Source organism: Manis pentadactyla, chromosome 2 (genome assembly GCF_030020395.1).
Source record: "Manis pentadactyla isolate mManPen7 chromosome 2, mManPen7.hap1, whole genome shotgun sequence".
NCBI lineage: Eukaryota > Metazoa > Chordata > Mammalia > Pholidota > Manidae > Manis > Manis pentadactyla.
In genome coordinates, this window is record NC_080020.1 from 158,901,034 (window position 1) to 158,926,266 (window position 25,233).

Below are 25,233 nucleotides of genomic sequence, written 5' to 3' on the forward strand. Positions count from 1 at the left end.
TCCCTTGACTTCTTTTGGCTTCACCAGTTTGAATAGTTTATTCACCTCCCCTGGGAACATGCTTCCTCTGGAGCTGCAATGGGTTATTGCAGACACATGTGGAAGCATGTGCCTGTGTAGTAGGCTTCATGTGACTTCATTGCACGTACACAGTGGGAAATAGATTAGGATCAGGTGTGGGTCCTGGCCTTGAAAATTCCATTTTCCCAACACTTAGCAATCCATTTGTAAAGAAATATAAAAACATAGAAAAATGTCTTTGAAAAGTAAATGTTTGAATGAAAAGAGTAAAATTTACTACATATGTGGAATCATCTAACTAGAGCTATCCATATTTAACAGTAAAGAATAAGTTTTTATACATAATACAGAATTATTAAAATGATCACATCCCAATTTAATAAAATTGAATATATAAATACATATGTACATAAGTAAATATGTGTATGATATATATATATGTGCATACATATTTTCAATGTGCATACAATTATTTTGTGAATGAAATGGGTTAAAATGACTCAAGTTACTCCCCAAGAAAAATTGTTGTCTAGGACCAGATATACTACCTTATCTGGTTTGCAGAATTTTCTTAATAGTCTTTCTAAGTAACACACCAATTGATGTGTTTTCCTGAAATTATGCATTCTTTTTTTTAAATTTATTAAATTATCATTAATATGCGCTTATAATGGTTTCAGTTAAACAACACACTAGTTTCAACATTTACCCAAATTGTTAAGTCCCCATCCCCTCTATTACAATCATTGCCTATCAGCATAGTAACATGTTATAGAGTCATTAATTGTCTTCTCCATACTATACTGCCTTCCCTGTGACCTATATCATGACTGAAAGTTATAGTACCCCTTAATCCTCATCTGCCTCACCACCCACCTTACCCAACCCCTCCACGTTGGAAACCACTAGACCCTTCTCTGTGTTTGTCAGTCCATGACTATTTTGTTCCTTCAGTTTTGCTTTTATTGTTATACTCCACAAATAAGTGAAATCATTTGGTACTTGTGTTTCTCCACCTGGCATATTTCACTGAACATAGTACTCTCTAGCTCAATCTATATTGTTGAAAATGGTAGGATTTCCTTTCTTTTTATAGCTGAATATTATTCCATTGTGTATATATACCATATCTCTTTTATCCATTCATCTATTGATGGACTCGGGTTGCTTCCGTATTTTGGTGATTGTAAATACTGCAGTGATAAACATACAGGGGTGTATGTATATTCAAATCATGAATTTTGTTTTCTTCAGGTAAATTCCTAGGAGTAGAAATACTGGGTCAAATGGTATGTCTGTTTTTAGTTTTTTGAGGAACCTCCATATTGCTTTCCACAGTTGTTGTACGAGTTTACACTTCCACCAACAATGTGGGACTGTTCCCCTTTCTCCACATCCTAGACAGCATTTGTTGTTGTTTGTCTTTTGGATACTGGCCATCCTAACTGGTGTGAGGTGATATCTCATTGTTGTTTCAATTTACATTTCCATGATGATTAGCAATGTGGAGCATCTTTTCATATGCTTGTTGGCCATCTGAATTTCTTCTTTGGAGAAGTGACTGTTCAGATCCTCTGCAAATTTTTAAATTAGGTCATTTGTTTTTTTGGTGTTGAGTTGTGTCAGTTCTTTATATATTTTGGATGTTAACCCTTTGTTGGATAAATCATTCATGACTATATTCTCCCATACTGTAGGGTACCTTTTTGTTCTGCTGATGGTGTCCTTTGCTGTACAGAAGCATTTTAGTTTGATGTAGTTCCACTTGTTCATTTTTTATTTTGTATCCCTTATGCAAGGAGATGTGTACAGGAAAATGTTGCTCATATTTATATTCAGAAGATTTTTGCCTATGTTTACTTTTAAGAGTTTTATGACTTACATTCAGGTCTATGATCCACTTCAAGTTTACTTCTCTGTATGGAGTTAGACAATAATCCAGCTTCATTCACTTACATGTAGCTGTCCAGTATTGAAAACACCAGTTGTTGAAGATCTTGTTGGCAGGACATAAAAATCATTAAAACCTTCCAAACTTCTTAAATACTCTTATCCTAACCATGACAAAAGAACATCTGACAAAGATAGCTCGTAAACAAGGAACTAGAGATCACATACTTAATAGTAATGAAAATGCTATTAGAAACTGATTATATAGAAATGGCACATGACAGTATCTGCCTTCCGAGGCTGTCCACTTGATGTAGTCTTGAGCCAGTGACCTCTCTTGGCCCCACAGGGTCCCCTGTAATCATTAACTTCTGTCAGGATATGTGAGAGACAGCAAAACAGCCAGGGAGACAGACTAGCAATTCCTGGGGGCAAACACACAATCAGCTGTAACCCATGGGCATGAACATGTGGGTGTCCCTCTAAAACATCGCAGCAGCCCAGGGTCATAAATACCCAGCCATGGGGGAGCTTCCACTGCTAATACGGCCTCAAATCAGGGCTCAGGATTCAGGACCTTCAGAGAAACAGGTTCTTGAAGAAAATGTAGTAGAGGATTCCAATGCTTACCAGTGTTTTATAAGCTTGTCATGTTTCTGGAAACACTGAATACTCAAGATATCAAAGAATATCAGGTTCTGTCATCATATCATAAAAACCAAATATGGATAATCTAAGAGCAAAGTAAATTTTTTTCAGAGTTCATGTCTGAGTCAGACAAGGGAATGCAATGATCTGAAATGCAACAGTGTGATATTCATTTTAAAATGTCAATGTGGTCTTAGAACAAACTACATTACATATTTTGCTGACCTATTTCTCTTCATAAATTTCAGAATTACCTAAAATCAAATCCAGAATTCTGTAAGAATGAGTATATATATATATGTACATATAAGCTTCCTACCCATAACTTGATATGTTCTGTACTGTTAATCCTGAAAGGAGAAGACAATGTGAGCTCAGGGAACAAAAGCCATCTCTTTTTTCAGGTCCTCTTGGGTGATGGAAGAAACCGTCATGCATACAATTATGTGGAGGATGATTGATCACTGAAGAAATCCCAGCTTTCAGAGGGGAGCGCAGACTGCCCTAATTAGCTGAAACTGCCTCAGTCCCTTAGAGCCAACCCCTGACACTCGGAATCTTTAATAACCAGCCCACACCCCTCTCTCTCCAGTCAACCAGCTCAGTCCCTCAGCCTCCTGCTGCTCTGTGTCCCAGGTAAGGCGAGGGGGTCCAGGCAGTTCCAGGCCCTGGTTACCAGCAATCATTACATGGTGAGCAAGCTGTGGTAGGGAATGAGCTGCTCTAATCACCGCCCTGAAATATAACACAAAATGTTTTCAATACTTATTTTGGCCCCCTGTTCCCGGAAATCCCCATCTTTCTTCAGACACCCCTACACTGAGAAAGAAAACTCCTCTTCATTGCTACAGCAGGAATGTTGCAAGACTTAACAGAAAGCATTCTGCCAGAATCTATTTGTATTTACGTTTTGCAATAGATCATTCCATACCTGGGAATTTATCCACGGTAATAGAAGTACCATTTGATGGAGAACATAAAACACACTGCTATATTAACAGTAGTAATCAACAATTTTAAACAAAGTAAATTCCCATCTGTATAATTGGGGTTATTTTCAAATGTAATATAATCCTTTGAAACAATAGTCTATATATACATTACAAAGACTTAATTTGATAAATACAGGAGTAGTCATAGAGGGTTTCTTTTAGGTGCACATAACGTTTATTATTTCCTCTGAAAACCTTTTAGGAAGAGGATCAAGTTGTTAATATAATGCATTCTCCCTAGAGATTTTCTTGATGAACTCTTTAGAAGAAGAAAAAGGAGCCATTGGGTGCAACCAAAGGACAAAAGGCTATTTTTATGTTAAAAAAAGCAATAGGGTCTGTTTACGAGTTTTTCTCCAAAAATCAGGTATTTCTTCCTGTCCAGCTCACTTAGTTTGAGTGTTCTGACAAATTATGAATTTATTCGCTCAGTGCACAGTAAAGACAAGCTATTTATCTGTTTACTATTCTTCCCATCCACCAGTGGCAAGAGATACTTACCATCTAACACCTAACATAACAGCCGGTAGCCTGGGAGCAGCAGCCAACAGACAAACACCTGGGAGCCTCCCTGGGTCAGCAGCAGAGGGAGGAGCTGCTTGCTTCTCCAGGGCAGGCGGGGTAGAGCCAGGCGGGAGAGCCACTTGGCCCGCCCAGGGTTTACTCTGGACACACACCCCTACCTCCTGGACACACTCACTGTCTCTGCCACACGGGAATTCATATTTTTTCATAATCTGAACCTAACTTCACACAAATCAACACTGTTTCCTTATTAGTTTTCTTTCAAACACAGAATACTTGATTTTTCATTTGGCTCACACGAGACCCTCCTCCTCCACTCTCTTTTTGACTCTTTCCACCCTGCTGCACCCACCAGGAGATTTGCATATTTCCCTAAGGGAGGACTCAGATAAAAGGTCAGCTCTAGTCCTGCTCTGACTTATCTGGACTGAGCAGATAGACTTCTCAAAATGGGGTTCCCTGCTCAGCTCCTGGGGCTGCTGATGCTCTGGATCCCTGGTAAGGGCCGAGGGCGGATGAGAAGGAGAGGGGTGTGGGGAGGCTGAGCTCGGGGACACCACCGCCCTGCATGTGAATTCTGTCTTCATGATTGATAATATGATGTGTCCTCGAGCTGGGGCATGCAGTGCTTAGATCAGGGAGGGTGAGGAGGATTCCAGAAGATGCAAGAGCCTGTGTTTGGGCAGTGGTGTACCACACTGTGAAAGATCCCTAGGCCTTGCAAACCTTGGGTTCTTTTTAAAATTGAACTTGTGGGATATGATTTAAAATCACACAAAAACATGATTTGACCTGATATACATAGCAAAAAGAAAATTATAAATTTGCTTGCAATATTTGTACCTGATGTGATTTTTTCTCACTACTTTAGGCTCCAGTGGGGATGTTGCATTGATGCAGACCCCACTCTCCCTGCCCGTCAGCCCTGGAGAGCCGGCCTCCATCTCCTGCAGGTCCAGTGAGAGCCTCCTGCACAGTGATGGAAACACCTATTTACAATGGTTTCTTCAGAAACCAGGCCAGGCTCCTTGGCTCCTGATCTATAAGGTTTCCAACCGAGACTCTGAGGTCCCAGACAGGTTCAGTGGCAGTGGGTCAGGGACAGATTTCACCCTCAAGATCAGCAGGGTGCAGGCTGACGATGCTGGAGTTTATTACTGCCACCAAGGTACAAAACGTCCTCACATAGTGATACAGCCCTGAACACAAACCTCCCTGCCCGGGTGGCCCAGCTGCCAAAAAACATTGTTTAATCTGGGGAGCAGGCATGGCCAATTCTCTGAGTTTGCTTAAGAGGAGGATGTTGGGGAACCAGGGGGAGAGGTGGCAGCTGAGGGCTCTGGACCATACAGGCCTTGGCTACACATCTGCCACCACACATTGTGGCCCAGCAGCTGCACGGCCCTGGCATGGCAGAAGCCCCAGGAGGCGTGGGCCCACCTGCCCTCTGAGCGCCACACCTGCTGAGAGGGGGAGTTCATCACCTCCTGTGGAAGCTCATCCTGACCCTCCTGCTTTGCCTACACTCATCATGTCTGTCAGTCTCCATAACCACCAGAGAACAGGGAGATTCCTGGGACCCCAGGCTGCACAGCTGCTGGGCTCAGGCAGGTCCCAGGGCATCTTTAGGGCATAGTTCTTGGCCAGGATCAGAAACCGGTATTTTCCCAGGTTTCCCACTTACTACTCATCTTTTACAATACTTATCCCCCCAGCCCATGAAGCTGGTCTGAGTACGTACTGTACACAGGCTCACCGCAGGGCGAGTGGCTGAGAACAAATCATAAAGCCTTGATTTTTGAGGATCCACATAGACTTTTGTACCTTCACAATACACAAAAGATGCTAATGGGAAAAGTTTTCAATTTTCCTCAATACCATTTTCTTGTGAGTTAAAGTGAGTTTTAAAATTCCAAAAGTTGGGTTTTAAAATAAAAGCATAAGCTGGGAGACAGAGGGCACAGAATTAGTTGTGTATCATGGAGGGCCACCGAACTATATGAGACTTCTTTTTTTTCTTCGGAATGTAATAATTTTAATACCATGGACAGATGTTAGGAAATGGGAACATAAAGAGAAAATAGGAAACATCAACTATTGGACAATTTTTCTGCTCTTTTGCTTATTACTGACAAAGCTGCAGATGGTAATGAGATTGTGGGTTGATGATATGAAAGCAGGAAGAAGCCCAGCCATGCTTCCCAGGGAAACTCACATAGTGGATGGGATTCCTGCCTGGCTTCCTTTTTGAACTCTGACCACTGCAGGTTTCATGGAAAAGTAGAGCAGTGAGAGCGGTTTTCTGTTTGCAGTGATTAACAGTTTATTAACATTCCTGTGTAAGAAGATCTGTGGCCATCTGAAGCATTCATGCAATCTAGCAGAGGAGATCTTCCGACACTTATTCTTTCCTAAGAAGTGGCCTGGCAGATGCAAAGTGATTGTGTTGGGTGATGTAAAATGCAGTGATGTGTTAGCCAGGAGGCCCAGCACACCCTAAACAAACAGTGGAGATGGACTCCAATGCTCATGATGCAGGTGTCTACTTAAAATGTTTGGCACAGCTTTAAGGAAAAATCACCCTGAACTCCAGGATGCAGGTCTAGTCCATGTGCAGGCATGGGCCAGTCCAAGCAGACCAACATTGCCTCCCAACTGCCCTACTGACTGCTGCTCAGACACACCTGGACGTCTGGGCCCACTGATGTGCTCGGTCACCTGCACTGAGCATTTGCAGCTCCAAAGCTTTGAACCCTGAAGAGAAGTACAAAAGATCTGAGTCCACATGTCTGCCTTTGACCCAGGAGTAAGAAGATCCCAGGTCAATGGCTACTCTAGTCACCACAGTTATAGAAAACTTGCTTTTTCCAGTTATCTTTTTGCACAACAAGGACTCTCAGCACAGAAATGGTATGGAGCAAGAGGTTACTGTGTCATGTAGCAAAATCAAGAATAGTGACTTGCATAAAAGAGGCTCATCAAATGTATTGACTATCAAGAATTAGGACACTCATGCCTTGAGATATAAATAATCATATTCTTAAAAACTAGTAGTTGAAATAAAATTCCTACTTCTCATCTTTCTCACCTCCCTGACCCTCAATAATATTTGAAAAATCTATGAAATTTCTCCTTTGCTCTCCTACCATCCCTTGAACAGCATTGCCCAGTAGAAAGTATGCAGTGATGGACATGCTCTCCGTGTGTGCTGAGCAGCACAGCAGCTGCTGGAGCCAGAGACCAGCCCCCTGCAGCTATTGAGCATTTGACATGTGCCCAGCATACCTGAGGACTCATGTTTTTAAATATACATTTTAATCCATTTAAAATTAAATTTGAATAGCCACATGTGATGAGAAGTTGAGGTATATTGGTTACCTCAGACCTAAAAAGCTCAACCCTTTCTCTGAAATTTCTCCTCACCTCCACAACGTGGCTCTCCCTGAGGAAGCTCATTCACCTGCCGCCCTCTCATGGGGTCGTTTCCTGTCCCACATCCTAAGACCACTGACTACATGGTGCCAATAAGTGTGCTTCCTTGCTGCCCGCGGCCCCTCCCAGACCATTCTCCTCCTTCACCCCTAAGGATGCTCAGATCTGAGTATCATGCCATTAAACCATGGCACCTATCACCCCCTCTCTCTCTGAAGTCATGTGTGTCCTCATAACCAAAGTATAATGAGAAGAAAAAGAGTATCAGAAAGGTAAAAGAAAATAGTGGAATAAATTATGTCATAAGCCAAGGAAAGAGATGCAAATGTAAATCATTAATAAGCTCAGAAAAGAAATTCACTTTGGTAACTATGTACTATGTGGAACAGACATTTTGGAATCTATAATCATATGAAATCACATTAAATGAGTTTCATTTGCTAAATGGAGCCCTGTGTACCCTTTTGGACATAAGTAATCTGAGGCGCAGATAATAGATTGGAATTTTTCTTAGCACCAGTAAAGTCTAGAATCCTATTTGAATGTACACCTGTCTTCTTTCAAGCAACATTATTTTTTTAGTAACTAGTAACTAGTAACTGAAGCTTGAATAAACATTGCAATCCTGAGAGTATTGTGCAAAAAATGTTTTCTCCAGATATAAATTGTTCTTAAAGAGCATCATTTTCAGACATGACATATGGGATCCTGCATCTTAACAGCACCCCTAAATTATTCTTCTATTGCCTGAAGACTGGTCATTAAGTCAGCATTTGGAGACCAATTTCTCACCATGTCCCCATAAACACAAGAATCACAGTGCAGCCCACTAAATGTTCTAACACTTGTCAATTACCTAGAACACTACCTACAGGTGGTATGACATGAGCATACTGATAATGGTATCTAACAGGAGTGTGAGGTCAGGCAATACAAGGTTTAAAAAACTATGGCTTAGATTTAATTTTCCAAAGTCAGTAGGTTATCAGTGATTCATACATCAAAGTCACAGATATGGTGGCACACATTTAGAGTTCACATTAGTGGCTGTCATCTGTCAAGGATATAGAGCACCATGATCTGTAATTATAAAACAGTACAAGGAGGAAATGGAGTATGAGAATTTTATTTATAAAATAAGAAGGACCCAGAGTAATGGAAGGAGTAAAGAAGCCAGTTCAGACACAGAAACTATCAGGTGGAAATGCAGAGACTCAGAATAGGAGATGCCCAGCATACTGGGGGCAGATGAGTTAGAGAAGCAGACTAAGGTCTGACGGGGAAGCACTTGAAAATAAGGGACTGAGCATTGCACCCTGGGAAGCTCCCAAGGCCAGGGAGTGAGAATGACAATGGGGGAAACAGAAATGAGTAAAATGGGAAGTTCAGAGTCATCAGGCACAGAGCAGGGACAGCTGATCCATCAGGGTGTGATGGACACTAAGTCTTTCACAAGATGCAGTTGAAGACATTGCTGTGTCAAGAATATAAATTCATCTTTTGAAGTAACACAGGTTCAACAGATGTAAAATATCCTGGACAGCAGAGAGAAGTATCCACAACAGGTCATTATGGGGACTTCTATAATGACCTCCTTGTGCAAGAGACACAAGATAGGCTAATCTGTCCGTTGTTCCAAAATAGTGCCAGGAGGCTGCCATCTCATCCAGCTAAGGGGACAGAGGGCTGAGCAGGAAGCGTGCAGCTGGTGCAGCAGAGATGCACTGGCCTAAGGCCATGGGGACACGCTGTGGATGAGGGTTGTGTTTGAGGCTGAAGCAGTATGGGAGGATAGCTGATAGCTGTAATCCTGCTGACGGTAGTAAGTTGTTGTATCTTCAACCTGGGAGCTGCTGATGGTGAGAGTGAAATCTGTCCCCGACCCACTGCCACTGAACCAGCCAGGCACCCCAAATATCCGGGTGGATGCCCATGAGATGAGCAGTTTCGGAGCCTGTCCTGGTGTCTGCTGGTACCAGGCTAAGTAGTTGTTCTGGTGGGAGCTGGTTAGAAGACTCTGGCTCGACTTGTAGTTGATGGTGACTCTCCCTTCTACAGACACAGCCAGGGAAGCTGGAGACTGGGTCATCACGATGTCCCCAGAGATGCCTGCAATCAGAAATGGAGAGTGACTATACATGCCATCACTAATAAACACAAATTTGTATGTGTACAATGTAAGCTATCTTATTTATAATAAGCAATGAGACTGTTTTAGATGAAATATTCCATTTGTTCTGCATGGGAAAGTTCTGACCCTCAGGCCCCACCTGCATTAAGCCCCTTTGTTAGAGCTCCAAGCAGCCAGACTGGGCCCCCAGGAGCCCCTGCAAAGCAGTGGGCAGTGTGATTGCACAGTGCCTGTTCAGTGAGCTGTGAAGGCAAATAGTGGGAAGAAGGAGACAAAGATGCCGTCACCCAGGAAATGTGGTGGTATGCCCACACAAGGCCCAAAGGCACCTTAACGCTGTGATTCTCAATACAGTCCAGAAAAATTCTCAAATATATAATGTTTTCAGTATTGACTGTATTTTTTTCAAACCAGTTGAAGGAAACTTGAAAACCTGGTCTATAATTGCATATATGTAATTGTGAGGAAGTATACAGAACACATTGGGAACCTATAAAGATGCTGCCAGTACATGAAACATAGTCATGTCCCTGGACAGAATGAGGATATACTGTACACATTTTTATCTCGATCTCAGATTCTTTTTTGAGTTTAAATCCATCTTTGAAGTTCCTCTTGGACCACTCATAAGCATCTCAACAAGTCCAAACCAGACCTTTCATGTTTCCTTCAACACATCCACTATATCAGAAAATGAACCCCGCATAGCAAGGAACCACCCTGGTCACTAATCTCTGGATCAACCAGTTTCTCCAACCACTTGAAGTCCTCTCCTTTCTGTCTCCCACCAACCTAAGGTGGCACAGCTCCCCCTGGGGGTAAAAAGAGAAATAGCTTCAGCCCCAGCACCACTAGAACAGTTTTTTTGTTTATTTTTGCTCGGAAACCAAATGTATTTATAGAATTATACAAATAGCTTTACTATAAACTGTCCTAAGCAAAGGCCGTTTGAATTCCATCAGAACCTTTGACCCCACAGAGCTTTCATTTTGGGAAGAGCAGACGAGAAACAAACAAATAACATTTCTGAAGTTGCTCCTACCCCACTCTCTCAAAGTCTCTACCCTGGAGCAATGTCATTGCTCAGGAAAAATGGGGTAATGTGTGTGCAGATGATTTACTGTATCCTTAGCATTCAGCATCAGCTGACTCAGAGGAAATGCCAACTATGAGTACAGTTTAACATTTGTGTTTCTGGAAGAATAAAGTCAGCTGTAGGCTCATTAATTGTCAGGTGTACAAATTATCTCTTGATCAAACACAGTGGTCATTCATTTCACAACGTTCCTGCAGCATGAAACCACCCACGACACAAGTGATTGACAGATCTGTACTTGGACTCTGTACATGAAAATCACCTGAACACAGTTTTATCAGAGCACGTCTGTATTTTAATTTTCATTATTAGAAGAAAGGATCATCTTCCATTTTATCCTTTTCCATTTTTTTAACAAATGAATTAATTTTTCATTTTGATACAAAAGATAAACATTTATCTTTCATGTGCCTCACATTTATAGTGACTCCATCTTTAAGTGCTTATCTTTATCCACTGTAATCCTTAACTCAGGGCGTTGCTTACAGATCACAGAAAGACATGTGTGTCCTCTCCTCCTGAACCTCTGTATTTTATCCTTCCAAAGCTCTCAATTGCTACTTGGTAGACTTTTTAGTATTGAGGATGCTGATTCCAAGCCAACTCCATGGCTGAAATGCAGAACAGTTGATGGGCTTTTCCACTGTAGATACTGCTTTCAACAGCAGAGTGCAGTGACCTGCCAAGAATACTCATTACTGGAGCTTGACCATACAGGGAAAATCTCAGACTTCTTGATAGAATATGAGGAATGAATCCCATCTACTACAAAGAACATTTAGCAAAAGAAGCTGTTGACATCCTCACTAAAGCTTCCCTTAACATGGAACTAGAACAGTGGAAGTCAAAATGAGGAGGTAGAAGAAATTAGACTCTAGTGATATAAGCAAGTGCCTGGGTCAGACCTTTCCTTATGGGTTCTGCTGTGGGCTTCTCAGTAGCTTAAATACCCAGATTCCCTTTACTATCAAATGTAGTGCAAATTGAGGTTTCTGATAATTTCAACTGAGAATTTGCCTAATGATTTTGTAGTATTAACCAACCTAACTCAGTAATGAAATTGGAAACTTCACCATTTATTTTTAACCCTCTGATGTCTCCACACAGGAAATGTAAAAGAACACAGGAAATATATTGTTTAAAATAGTGTGTTCTTAACCTGGAGAACCATGAAAATGTAGGCCAATATTGGAATAGCAGCATTTTCTGTTGAAAAAGTTCCTAGTTTCCTGAAGTTGTCAAAAATGTTTTTTTCTTATTTTAAAACATGAAAAATTCTTAATCTAAGACATAAATTTAATTATTTTTTATTTTAGCTACAACTCTGAGAGGGGACAAAATCTTCTCCAGGAATGTGTCCAGAAGATGAAAAGGATCAGAAACACACAAACCACATACAACCACATTGTGTAATAAAAATAATAGTAGCAAAATTGATAGCAGCAGGGGTCCATATATTTGAACTAGCTGTCTATGTTCATTGCATTTCGCAATTCCTTTCTCATCATAAGTTACATCTCTTCGAGTAAATAACCACAAACTTCACAACAAACAAAAGGTTGGGACCAAAGAGCTTCACTACTGAATTCTACCAAACTTCAAAGAAGACTTAATAGTTTTTACTCAAACTTCCAAAAAACTTAGAGAGGAGGTATGCTTCGAAACTCACTTTCTGAGACCAACATTACCTTGATACCAAAACGAGACAAGGTTATCACAAGAAAATGAAATTATCAGCCAATATCCTGAAGAGCATACATGGAAAAATCTTCAACAAAATATTAGCAAACTAAATTCAAAAATGCATCCAAAGAATTAAATATCTGACAGCTAACATCATTGTCAATGGTCAAAAGCTGAAAGCTTTTCCTCAAAGATCAAGAACAAGACAAGTGAGCCCTGTCTTGATGCTTTTCTTCTGCACAGTATTGGAAGCCCAGTGCAAGAGAAGCAAATGATATATTCCAAGCAGGAACTGCTTCCTATAGGGAATTCATGTCTACACTGCATTTCTTCCACACCTGGTGATTTAATAATAAGAGAAGCATATATAAGAAATGGATGATCCCCTAGTGGTCCCCAGAAGCCAGAGAACATGTTACCTTGGAGTTAGAGGCTCCTAACCACGTGGGTTCTGGCCTGTGTGGGAGGCCTCCTTGGGGAGGTGCTGAGGCTCCCTCACCCCACAGGGGAGTCTCCACTCCCCGCCTCTGTCCCCACATCTTCCTGCAGGTGCTGATGAATGGCATTGAAGCGGCCTCTTCTGACTCCCAAATCTCAGGGAGAGTCCCTCACTGAGTAGCTCTAGAGGAAAGCAGGGAGGAACAAGGGTTCTGGGCAGTGTGCTCATACCAGTGACTGTGATGGTGGGGCAGACAGCACACAGCCCCCAGGGTCCCTAGTGTCACGTCTCTCAGAGGTTCGCCAGCTGTTGGAAGGCACCAGAATTCATTTGGATGTGTTCCCAACTGTCATTGTCATTTCAGGTTTTATAACATGAAAACTCCTGAGTAAAACAGAAAAATGGTGAAATTGTATTAAATATATAGGAACAATTTGACAGACAATGAAAGCCTTTCTTGGTTAAAATAAATAAAAAAATAAATGTGAATGGAGCACTGCTTTTCCTTAATATGAAAACATCTTGCTGGTCAAAATCCTTCCAGAAGCCAGACCACTGTCAACATCCCTGGGAGCTTGTTACAAACGCAAAGCCACCCCCTGAAGCCAACTACGAAGTCTTTGTTTTGACAAAGATATCAGATCTGTACAAGATTCAAGATCATCTGTTTTAGAACATATTTATGACAGCTAGAGGGGCTTTTTTCCCCATTTCCATTTAAGAATATACACAAAATAAATTTAAAATTTCTTTTAGATTGTAAATGCCAAGGTCACATTCCTTAAACAATAAAAGCATTAATGGTCATCAAAACGTGTACAATTATGAAGACCTAAGAATAATTAAATTATATGCAACTGTGTTGGAGATGATTTGGCTTACATTTGCTTGTGTTGTTTGTTCAGGGGCAATTTGTGTCTGTGTGTAACTTTCCATAAATGTGACATTCCTTGGGTTGTTACCATCCCCATACCTTCAGTCTTGGCCTCAGATCAACCACATAGGTGGACACCAATTCATTGCCTGCAAAGGCACCGCACAGCTAAGTCCTTACTGGAGCATCCAAATTATGGTTAACAAGAACATCCTTTCCTCTAAGAAATAAATATTTGTTATTATAAGCCACTAAGTATTGAATGGTTTGTTACGGTAGGGACAGTGCAGGCCACCCTAAGATGTGCCACTTTGTCATACAGATTATTTTGAGGAAAAAAACAAAGCCCAAAAGGAAGATCCTTTGACCTTCCCCCACCCCACAACTGCAGACAAGGAACTGAGATGGAGGAACAGCTCCAGGAGGAGATTGACAGCACCATGGATAGGCTATATTATTTCATGAACCAAGGGTGATAGACAGGAAGGAATGTGACAAGGCCTTTTCAAATTTCTCTGTGCCCCATTATTTCTGGGGCACCATCAAGAATTTTGTTTACCAAACATTCATACCCTTCAAAGGGTATGAATTCCAGGTGGTAGGGTCAGACCCCTACCACCTACTTCTTTGTTCAGAATGATATATATACCTCGTTCCTATGGACTGTCTTTGGAATATATGTCTATGCAATACTCCTACTGACATAATTAAACTTTGGTTTATTTCTCCTGTTAATTTGTCTCATGTCAATTTAATTCTTAGAACAGGTAGAAAAAAGAACCTTGAGGGGTAGAGGAAATTTCTTACTCCCCAACACTACAAACTGTTATTTTATAAAATCTGACAGATACAACATGTACAACACACATTGAAGAAGGTGGATTTTATTAAAACCAATGGAATAAAAATGAATTCCTAGTGTAGCTCCAGTCCAGAAGGGGTTCCCAGTTCTGGAGAAGTTCACTCTAGATTCAGTGAGACTGAAAAGTGACAATGGAATGCTTTGAGGTTAAAGGGTTTATACCAAGCTTTATTCTTGTGATGGCAAGTCAAACACTAGGGTCATGCCTGCATCCAGCAGGTCTGCAGTTCCCCTCAGCCTCTGTCTCCACCAGCCATTCCTCTCTACTGCAGGGCACACAGCACTGGGCAGAGCTCTTTATGTAGTAAAGTCATCTTCAACTCTGTGTCCCCCCAGGCTCCTCCTCCACTCCTGGCTTTACCCTGAGCACTTGGCAGAGCTCTTTGTATCGCAACACAGGCAATAAAGGATTATTGCCAACACATGTGCAAGCATGCACCTGCACTGTAGGCCAAGTATTACATCATTGCATGTGCACAATGGGCAAGCAGATGAGGATCAGGTGAGGACCCTGGCCATGGAGCTTCTATTTTCCCTACACTTAGCAATCCATTCATAAGGAAATATAAAATCATAGATAATTGTTTTTAAAAAATAAATGCTTGAATAAAAAGAGTAAAATCTACACATATGTGCAATCATCTGACAAAAGTTATCCATATGTTACAATATAATAATAATAATGACAGTTTTTATGCATAGTACAGATTTATTATAAATGATCACATCCAAATTTCATAAAGTTGAATATGTAAATATGCATGTACATAAGTAAATATGTGTATAATACATACCATGTGCATATATATTTTTTGATGCATGCATACAATTATCTTCTGAATGAAATGGATTAAAATGACTCCAGTTACTCCCCAACAGAAATTGGTGTCCAGGATGAGATATACTAACTCATCTGTTTTGAGGAATTTTATTTATAATCTTTATTTCTAAGTCACACACCAATTGGTGTGTTAGCCTGAAATTATGCTTTCTAAGTGGAGGTCCAAGTGGTATGATGGCAATATGTTTTCTGACTGTAAAAAATTGAAGCATTGCATCCCATAAAATTCCTTTCATCTCTATATCCTCATTCATGGTATGACTTCTAGGTATGAGATATTACTTTGTGAGTTTTTTTTCATTTTATGGTGAAATCAATTTGACACCCTCATCACATAGGATAGAGCCTTGTGATTTATAGAGAAAAGAACTAACTACCAGTAAACAAGCATAAAACAGAATGAATGGCTAAAAATTTAACAGGGATAATACCATTTGTCTTCAAATGGGGCTTAAGGGACAATCCTCAGTCTAGTTCAAGGAATAATATCAGGATCTCAGGGAGGGACAATTGTGAAGTTTGATCACATTCATTTCATAGTGTATTTTAGTCTCTCTCATTCAATCCAACAAACATTATACTAGCATTTCTTTTATCAGCAGGTGACATGACTCTAAAATATTCTTGAATCTCTCCTCTGACCTTTTTGTCAACTTACAGAGGAAAATCACACTTAGAAATGTATAATTAATATGCTAAACTGTCTTAATTCTTTATCATTCCTTGATAACCAGAACTGAAGAGAAGGTATTACTACACTATATGCTGTGTAAGAAATTAACAAGGAAATCATTCAGAATCCCTGGAAACAACAGGAGATTGGAACTTAAAAACACAAGAAGGAATGAAGGCCTTAAATATAACAGAGAAACATGTTAAAAACCAGAACAGAAACAAAGAAAATGCTTACTTCCATTGACATGACATCCAAATCCAGGAAAAAACACATTTCTGTGATGGATGTCAGGGTGACGGTACCTTCCTTGTGTCAAGGGGAACAGTGACTGTCTGGGAAGGTACATGAGGGAGGACCTGAAGAGTGTGATTCTTCTTTACTTTCATCTGGAGAGTGCATAAAGCTTGATTCAGTTGCATATTACAGATTTCTTTCCTTTACGCTTTGTGTGTTCTCTCCCAATTAAAAAGAATAAAACAGATCAAAGCCAGACTCTTAAATAAACATGAATGAGAAAATGAGAAACACCCTGTATTTACAAAAACAACTAAACATTATTGAAGAGAAGTGTAAACTATGCCTGTGAGACAGTAATTGAAACAATTTGGTACTGGCACAAGAACAGACCCATAGCCCAATAGAAAAGAATAGAGAGTCCACCCATAAGCCCACACATATATGGTAAATTAACATATGATAAAGGAGCCATGAATATACGAATGGGAAAAGACAACCTCTTCAACAACTGGCTTCAGAAAACTGGACAATTGCATGTAAGAGAATGAAACTGAATTTTTGTCTAAATCCATACACAAAAGTAAATTCGAAATAGATCAAAGACCTGAATGTAACTCATGATACAATAAAACTCTTAGAATAAAACATAGGCAAAAGTCTCTTGAATATAAACATGAGCAACTTTTTCCTGAACACATCTCCTCAGGCAAGGGAAACAAAATAAAAAAATGAGCAAATCAGACTACATCAAACTAAAAAGCTTCTGTACAGCAGCAAACACCATCAGCAGAACAAACTGGCATCTTACTGTATGGGAAAATATATTCATAAATGACTTTTCTGAAAAGGGGTTAACACCCTAAATATATAAAGAACTCACATGATTCAACGCCCAAAAAACATATAACACAATTAAAAAATAGACAACGGATCTGAACGGACACTTCTCCAAATAGGAAATCTGGATGGTCAATAGGCACATGAAAAGATGCTCTACATCACAATCACCAGGGAAATGCAAATTAAAACCACAATGCAATAGTACCACACACAGGTTAGTATGGTCAATACCCAAAAAACAAGAAACAACAAATGTTGTCAAGGATGTAGAGAAAGGGGAACCTTCCTACACTGTTGGTGGGAATGTAAATTGGTACAACTGCTGTGGAAAGCAATATGGAGGTTCCTCAAAAAACTAAAGGTAGAAATACCATTTGACCCAGTAATTCCACTTCTAGGAATTTACCCAAAGAAAAGAAGATCCCTGATTCAAAAAGACATATGTACCCAAGTGTTTATTGCTTCACTATTTATAATAGCCAAGAAAAAAAAGCAACCTAAGGGTCCATCAATAGATGAGTGGATAAAGAAAAAGTGTACCTATACACAATGGAATATTATTCAGCCATAAAAAGAAAAGAAATCCTACCATTTGCAACAACATGGATTGAGCTAGAGGGTATTATTCTCAGTGAAGGAAGCCAGCATGAGAAAGACAGTACCAAATGATTTCACTCAGTTGTAGAGCATAACAACAAAAGCAAAACCGAAGAAACGAAATAGCAGTGGACTCACAGATTCCAGGAAGGGACTAGTGGTTACCAAAAGGGAGGGATTGGGAGGGCAGGGAGGAAGAGACAAGGGGATTCGGGGTCACTATAATTCACAATCACAATATAGGTAGGTCACGGGGAAGGCAGTTCAGCACGGAGAACACAAGTAATGACTCTATAACATCTTACTATGCTGATGGACAGTGACTGCAAAAGAGGGGTGAGGACTTGACAATATGGGTGAATGTTGAAACCAATGAGTTGTTTATGTGAAACCATCATAAGATTGTATGTCAATGATAGTTTAATTAAAAATAAATAAATAAATAAATAACAATAAATCAAATTTCTTTAAATATGCCTGTGAGAAACATAAAGAACTGGACATCTGGTAAACAGAAGGAAACATTTAAATGTGCCTTTTCTCCTTCTTAGGTAGCATAGATTTCATCTCTGTTGGTTTCATAATAAACTAAGCAAACAGTTTCTGTTACTCTCCTCACCTAGGAGACCCCACCCTCTCTTCGGCTCTCTCCACACTGCTACCCACATCAACAGATTTGCATCCTGTTCCTTACAAAGGACCATCTGTGCAAGGCTGAGATAAAAGGTCAGCTCTAGTCTTGCTCTGAATTATCAGGACTCTCATCAGACACACTTCTCACAATGGGGTTCCCTGCTCAGCTCCCGGGGCTGCTGATGCTCTGGATCCCTGGTAAGGCAGAGGGCAGATGAGAGGGGAGGCGGGTAGGGAGGCTGAGGTCGGGGGAGACCACTGCCCTGCATGTGAATTCTGTCTGCATGATAGATGGTATGACTTGTCCTCCAGTCGGGACATGCAATGCTTAGATCTGGGAGGGTGAGGAAGATTCCAAGAGGAACAAGAGCCTGTGCTTTGGGCAGTGGTGTAGTACACTGTGAAAGATCTCTAGGCCTCACAAGTCCTGTGTTCTTTTTTGAAATTGGATAGTTTTGGGGTATGATTCAAAATCACACAAAAAAAGTGATTTAAACTGAAATACATATCAATATGAAAATCATAAAAATTGCTTGCAATATTTGTACCTGACTTTCTAATTTTCTCTCACCATATTAGGATCCAGTGGGAACATAGCATTGATGCAGACCCCACTCTCCATGCCCGTCAGCCCTGGAGAGCTGCCCTCCATCCCCTGATGGTCTAGTCTGAGCCTCCTACATAGTGATGGAAACACCTATTTGCAGTGGTTCCTCCAGAAGTCAGGCAGGTTCCACAGCACCTGATCTATTGGGCTTCAACAGGGATTCTGGAATTCCAGACAGGTTCAGTGGCAGCAGTTCAGGGACAGATTTCACACTTAAAATCAGCAGGGTGGAGGCTAACAATGCTGGAGTTTATTACTAAATGCAAAATATACAGCATCCTCCTACGTGATACAGCCCTGAACACAAACTGGTCAGCTGCCCACATGTGTTGTTTGTCTGGGGAGGAATCACAATATATTCTCCGAGTCTGCGTAAGAAGTATTGGAGAAGTCAGGGGAAATTGTTGCAGAAGGTGCATCAATCCTATCAGCATCAGGCTACCTGGTTATGGTGCAACAGCCTTGTCATCAGCAAAAACGGAGAGGGCCCAGAGAGCTGTCACCCACTCATCCAGAAAGAAGGGAGAGCTAATTGATAGATCATCCGCATCATTGTTACTTTGTGGGAAGCATAGTAAGACAATTGAGGCAAATCTGTGGCACTACAAATTGAACGCATATCAAAGTTAAGCAGATTTTCCATGTGCCAAGTGACATATAGATCCATAGTGCTTTTAGTTTTATAGTCAAAATGGATACAATACAAATGTCTATCAATTATGAATGTATAGCTAAATTTGGGGATATTCATAGAACAAATTTATAGTAATACATAAGAGCACTCAGCTAAACGTCAAAAGATGCATCTCAAAGACATGATGATGAGAGATAAAAGCAGAAACAAAGGAATATGACTTCAATTCTAATGAAGTTCAAACCAAGGAGAAACAAGAATATGTGATAGATTTCAGAGTAACAGTTACATTAGTTGAAGTTGGGGACAGTCATTGACCAGGACGGAGAAGGATGAAGGAATATTTGAAATACTCTGTGTGTGTTTTATCTCAATTAAAATAAAATAAGATCAAAATTAGATACTCACAAAGATACATGAACAAAGAATTAATAATCACTTTTATACTTACGGAAATGCAATCTTAAAAGATAAAATATGTCGAAATTGGAAACTAAAAAAGTGGCAGAGGAAACAGAAGGAAACCTTTAATAATTAGAATATTATCCCAAACAATTAAGTGTAGCTATGTAAATACACAGACTATTAAGAATAAGCAAGTTTAGAAGTTTTGGTTAATAACGGAGGGAGCTGGAGATGCATTTAGTGAACTGGAACATTAAGTCAGTGGACTGTCCAGAATAAAATAAAATACAAATTGGAAATTAAAACATAAAGGAAAGAAGCTCATGGACTTGGTGGTGAGCACTGAAGATTCCACACTCCGTGAGCACAAACATGGAAAGGACAGGGGAACGCGGGGGAGGAAATGATCAAAAGAAATCATAGGAGGAAATGTCAATGGAAAAAGTGCTTTACTAATTTGTCAGGACATAATAACAATTCAAACCTTTCAAACTTCTTAAAATTCTTATCCTGACCATGAAAAAATATATGACAAAGATAGCTTGTAAACAGGGAACTAAAGATTACATACTTAATAGTAATGAAAACGCTATTTCAAACTGGTAATATAGAAATGGCACATGATGCCATCTGCCTTCCCAGTTCCTCCCAGTTCATGTACTCCAAGACCAGTGACCTCTCTTGGCCCCATAGGGTCCCCTGAGACCAATAACCTCTGTCAGGATCTGTGAGGAACAGCAAAGCAGCCGGGGTGACACCTGCCGGCAAACATGCAATCAGCCGTAACCCACGAGCAGGAATGTATGAGTGTCCCTCTACAAACATGGCAGCAGCCCAGTTCCCCTGGCAACAAAAACTCAATGCCCTGGGGGAGCTTCCACCACTAATACGGCCTCAAGTCAGGGCTCAGGGCTTAGGACCTTCAGAGAGACAGGTACTTGAAGAAAGTGTAGTAGAGGATTCCAATGTTTACTGTATTTCTGGAAACACTGAACACTCAAGGTATCAGTGGAGCTCAGGTTCTGTCATCATATCTTAAAAACCAAGTCTTTAGAATCCGAGAGCAATGTAGATATTTTTCCTATTTCATGTCTGAGACAGACAGTGGGATACAATGATTTCCAATACAATGATTCTAAATATTCATTTTAAAAGGTCAGTGTGGGCTTAGAACAAGCTACAATACATATTTTGCTGAAATATATATCTTCATGAATTTCAGAATTAACTAGAATCAAACCCAGAATTCTCTAAGAATGAGTGTATATGTAAGCTTCCTACCCATATCTTGATATGTTCTGTACAGTTAGCCCTGAAAGGAGCAGAGAATGTGAGCCCAGGGAGCACAAGTCATCTGTATTTTAATACCCTCGTGGGTGATGCAAGAAACAATTATGCATATAATTATCCACAGGCTGATCACTGAAGAAACCCAGCTTTTGGATGGGAACCCAGACTGCACCCAGTCAGCTGAAACTGCCCTCACTTAGTCCCTGAGAGCCAACCCTTGGCACTTTGAATCTTTAATAACTACCTCATAACCCTTTTTGCAGGTCAGCTCGCTCAGTCCCTCAGTTTCCTGCTGCTCTGGGTTCCAGGTAAGGAAAGGCGGCCTGGGGCAATTCCAGCTCCTGGGTAACATCAGTCACTACATGGTGAGACAGATGTGGTAGGGAATACGCTGCTCTAAACACCGCCTTGGAAAATAACGCCAAATGTTTTCAGTACCTATTTTGGCCCCATTTTCCCTTAAGGCCCCTCTTCCATGAGACATCCCAATACTCAGAAAACTCTTACTCCCTGCCATAAAAGGGAAACTGTTACAGCACCGATGGAAAGCATTCTGTCAGGATCTATTCATATTTATGTTATTGAACTAATATAACCAGCTAAGATGCTGTTTTTCCTGGGATCATGTCTTGGAGGAGACAAAGAACGAACCCAAAAGACAAGAATACGGAGCAACCAGCAAAGCTTTCAATGAGTGAAAAGAGAAGATATCCTGCCAATCAGGCAGGGCCCCAAGAAGGCCATTTAGGCTGCAGTGTCTAGGGGATTATAGGCACTGGAAAGGAGGAAGCCCACCTGGTTGCCCAGAACTTGTTGCTAGGGCTGGGCTGGGATCAGAAATCCCCCTTGTTTCTCAGGCTGGCCGTTCTAGGGGGTGGTTTCTGAGAAGTCCTGCCTGGCCGGCTGACCGCAATGCCTGGTGTCAGCGGCCCACCTGGCCAGTCTCTACCGAGGCAGCGTGTCCTGTTCCACCCACCCCACCAGCTACCGCCTGCCTCACTGATCATTCCATACCCGGAAATATATCAGTTATAACAGGAGAACCATTTAATGGAGAATATAAATCACAGTGCTGTTTTATGGGTGGTCATCAATAATTTTAAACAAAGTAATTCCCATCATTAGAATTTAGGTTATTTTCAAGTGTAATATATTACTTCCAAACAACAGTCCATAGTCATTACAAAGACTGAATTTGATAAATACAGGAGGAGTCACAGACTTTTTTTTTGAGGTGTATTGTGTATTATTTCCTCTAAAACCTCCTAGGAAAAGGATCAGGTTTTTAGAATTCTGTATTATGCATAGAGATTTTCTTGATTAAATCTTATACGAAGAGACAGGTGCCATTGGGGACAACCAAAGGACAAAAGCCTATCTTTGTGTTAAAAACTCCAGGGTCTGTATATCAGCTGAGCTCCTAGAATCAGGTTTTCCTCCCTGTCCCGCTCACTTAATTTGAGTGTTCCAACCAAGTTACGAATTCATTCACTCAGCACACGATGAAGACAAGCTATTTATCTGTTTACCATTCTTCCCATCCACGGGTATAAAGAGATACTTGCGTCTAACACCTAAAAGCAGGTAGCCTGGGAGCAGCGGCCAACAGACAAACACCCGGAACACCTCACGTCCCTCCTGCCCTGGGAGCCTCCCTGGGTCAGCAGCAGAGGGAGGAGCTGCTTCCTTCTCCAGGGCAGGCGGGGTAGAGCCAGGCAGGAGAGCCACTTGGCCCGCCCAGGGTTTACTCTGGACACACACCTCTACATCCTCAGGGTCTCTGATAGATCATCAGTAGACAATTTCTTAAGAATGAGAGACTCACTACCTCTGCCACATTGGAATTCATATTTTTTCATAATCTGACCTTGTTGAAAACAAAAATCAACATTTGCATCCTTATTACTTTTCCTTCAAACAGAATACAGTTTTTTTCATTTTGCTCACATGAAGTGCTCCACCTCAGGTCTCCTTTTGACTTTTTCCACCCGGCGGCACCCACCAGGAGATTTGCATGTTTCCCTAAGGGAGGACTGAGATAAAAGGTCAGATCTAGTCCTGCTCCCACTTATCAGGAACCACCAGACAGACTTCTCAAAATGGGGTTCCATGCTCAGCTCCTGGGGCTGCTGATGCTCTGGATCCCTGGTAAGGGCAGAGGGTGGATGAGAAAGACAGGCACGTGGAGAGGCTCAGCTTAAAGGCGCCACTGCCTTCTATGTGGTAGATAATATGACGTGTCCTCCAGTTTGGGTATGCGATGCTTAGATCTGAGAGGGTGAGGAAGATTCCAGAAGGAACAAGAGCCTGTGCTTTGGGCAGTGGTGTAGTACACTGTGAAATATCACTAGGCCTTGCAAATGTTGGGTACTTTTTTGAAATTAGCTAATTTTGGGCTATGATTCAAAATCACACAAAAATGTGATTTGACCTAAAATACATAGCAAAAAGAAAATTATAAAAATTGCATGCAATATTTGTACCTGACGTTGTGATTCTTTTTCTTTCCACTTTAGGATCCATTGGTGAAATCGTGCTGACGCAGACCCCACTCTCCCTGCCCGTCAGCCCTGGAGAGCCGGCCTCCATCTCCTGCAGGTCCAGTGAGAGCCTCCTGCACAGTGATGGAAACACCTATTTGCAATGGTTTCTCCAGAAGCCAGGCCAGGCTCCTCGGCTCCTGATCTATAAGGTTTCCAACCGTGACTCTGGGGTCCCAGACAGGATCAGTGGCAGTGGGTCAGGGACAGATTTCACCCTCAAGATAAGCAGGGTGCAGGCTGACGATGCTGGAGTTTATTACTGCCAGCAAAGTACAAAATATCCTCCCACAGTGATACAGCCCTGAACACAAACCTCCCTGCCCGGGTGGCCCAGCTGCCCAAATACATTGTTTAATCTGGGGAGCAGGCATGGCCAATTCTCTGAGTTTGCTTAAGAGGAGGATGTTGGGGAATCAAGGGGAGAGGTGGCAGCTGAGGGCTCTGGACCATACAGGCCTTGGCTACACGTCTGACACCACACGTTGTGGCCCAGCAGCTGCACAGCCCTGGCGTGGCAGAAGCCCCAGGAGGCGTGGGCCCACCTGCCCTCTGAGCACGACACTTGCTGAGAGGGGGAGTTCATCACCTCGTGTGGAAGCTCATCCTGACCCTCCTGGTTTGCCTACACTCACCATGTCTGTCAGTCTCCATAACCACCAGAGAACAGGGAGATTCCTGGGACCCCAGGCTGCACAGCTGCTGGGCTCAGGCAGGTCCCAGGGCATCTCTAGGGTGTAGTTCTTGGCCAGCGTCAGAAACTAGTATTTTCCCAGGTTTCCCACTTACTACTTTTTTTCAGTACTTATCCCCCCACTATATGAAGCTGGTCCAGGGACGTATTGTACACAGGCTCACCTCAGGGCAAGTGGCTGAGAATAAATAGTAAAGCTTTGGTTTTTGAGTTTCCACATAGACTTTGGTACCTTCCCAGTAGGCAAAGATGCTAATGGGAAAAGTTTATAATTTTCCTCAATAACTTTTTCCTGAGAGTTAAAATGAGTTTTAAAATTCCAAAAATTGTGTTTTAAAATAAAAACATAAGCTGGAGAACAGAAGGCACAGAATTTAGCCTTATATCAGGGAGGGACAAGAAATATGAGATTTCTGTTTCCTCTTCAGAATATAATAATTTTAATACCATGGACAGATGTCAGGAAATGGGAACATGAAAGGAATATAGGAGACAACAAGTACTGGACAATTTTTCTGCTCTTTTGCTTATGACTGGTAAAGCTGCAGATGGTAATGAGATTGTGTGCTGATGACATGAAAGCAGGAAGAAGCCCAGCCATGCTTCTCAGGAAAACTCACAGAGTGGATGGGACTTCTGCATGGCT

General features: G+C 41.3%; 1 gene segment (V, D, J or C); it reads left to right on the top strand.

Moving 5' to 3' along the window:
• The window catches only part of LOC130682551 (immunoglobulin kappa variable 2-30-like), a 36,128-nt gene extending 11,829 nt beyond the window's left edge, over positions 1-24,299 (top strand). Inside the window, 1 exon segment of the V gene segment in view lies at positions 23,870-24,299. Coding sequence covers positions 23,870-24,201 — 332 coding nt within the window.
• Positions 24,300-25,233: the final 934 nt, after the last annotated feature.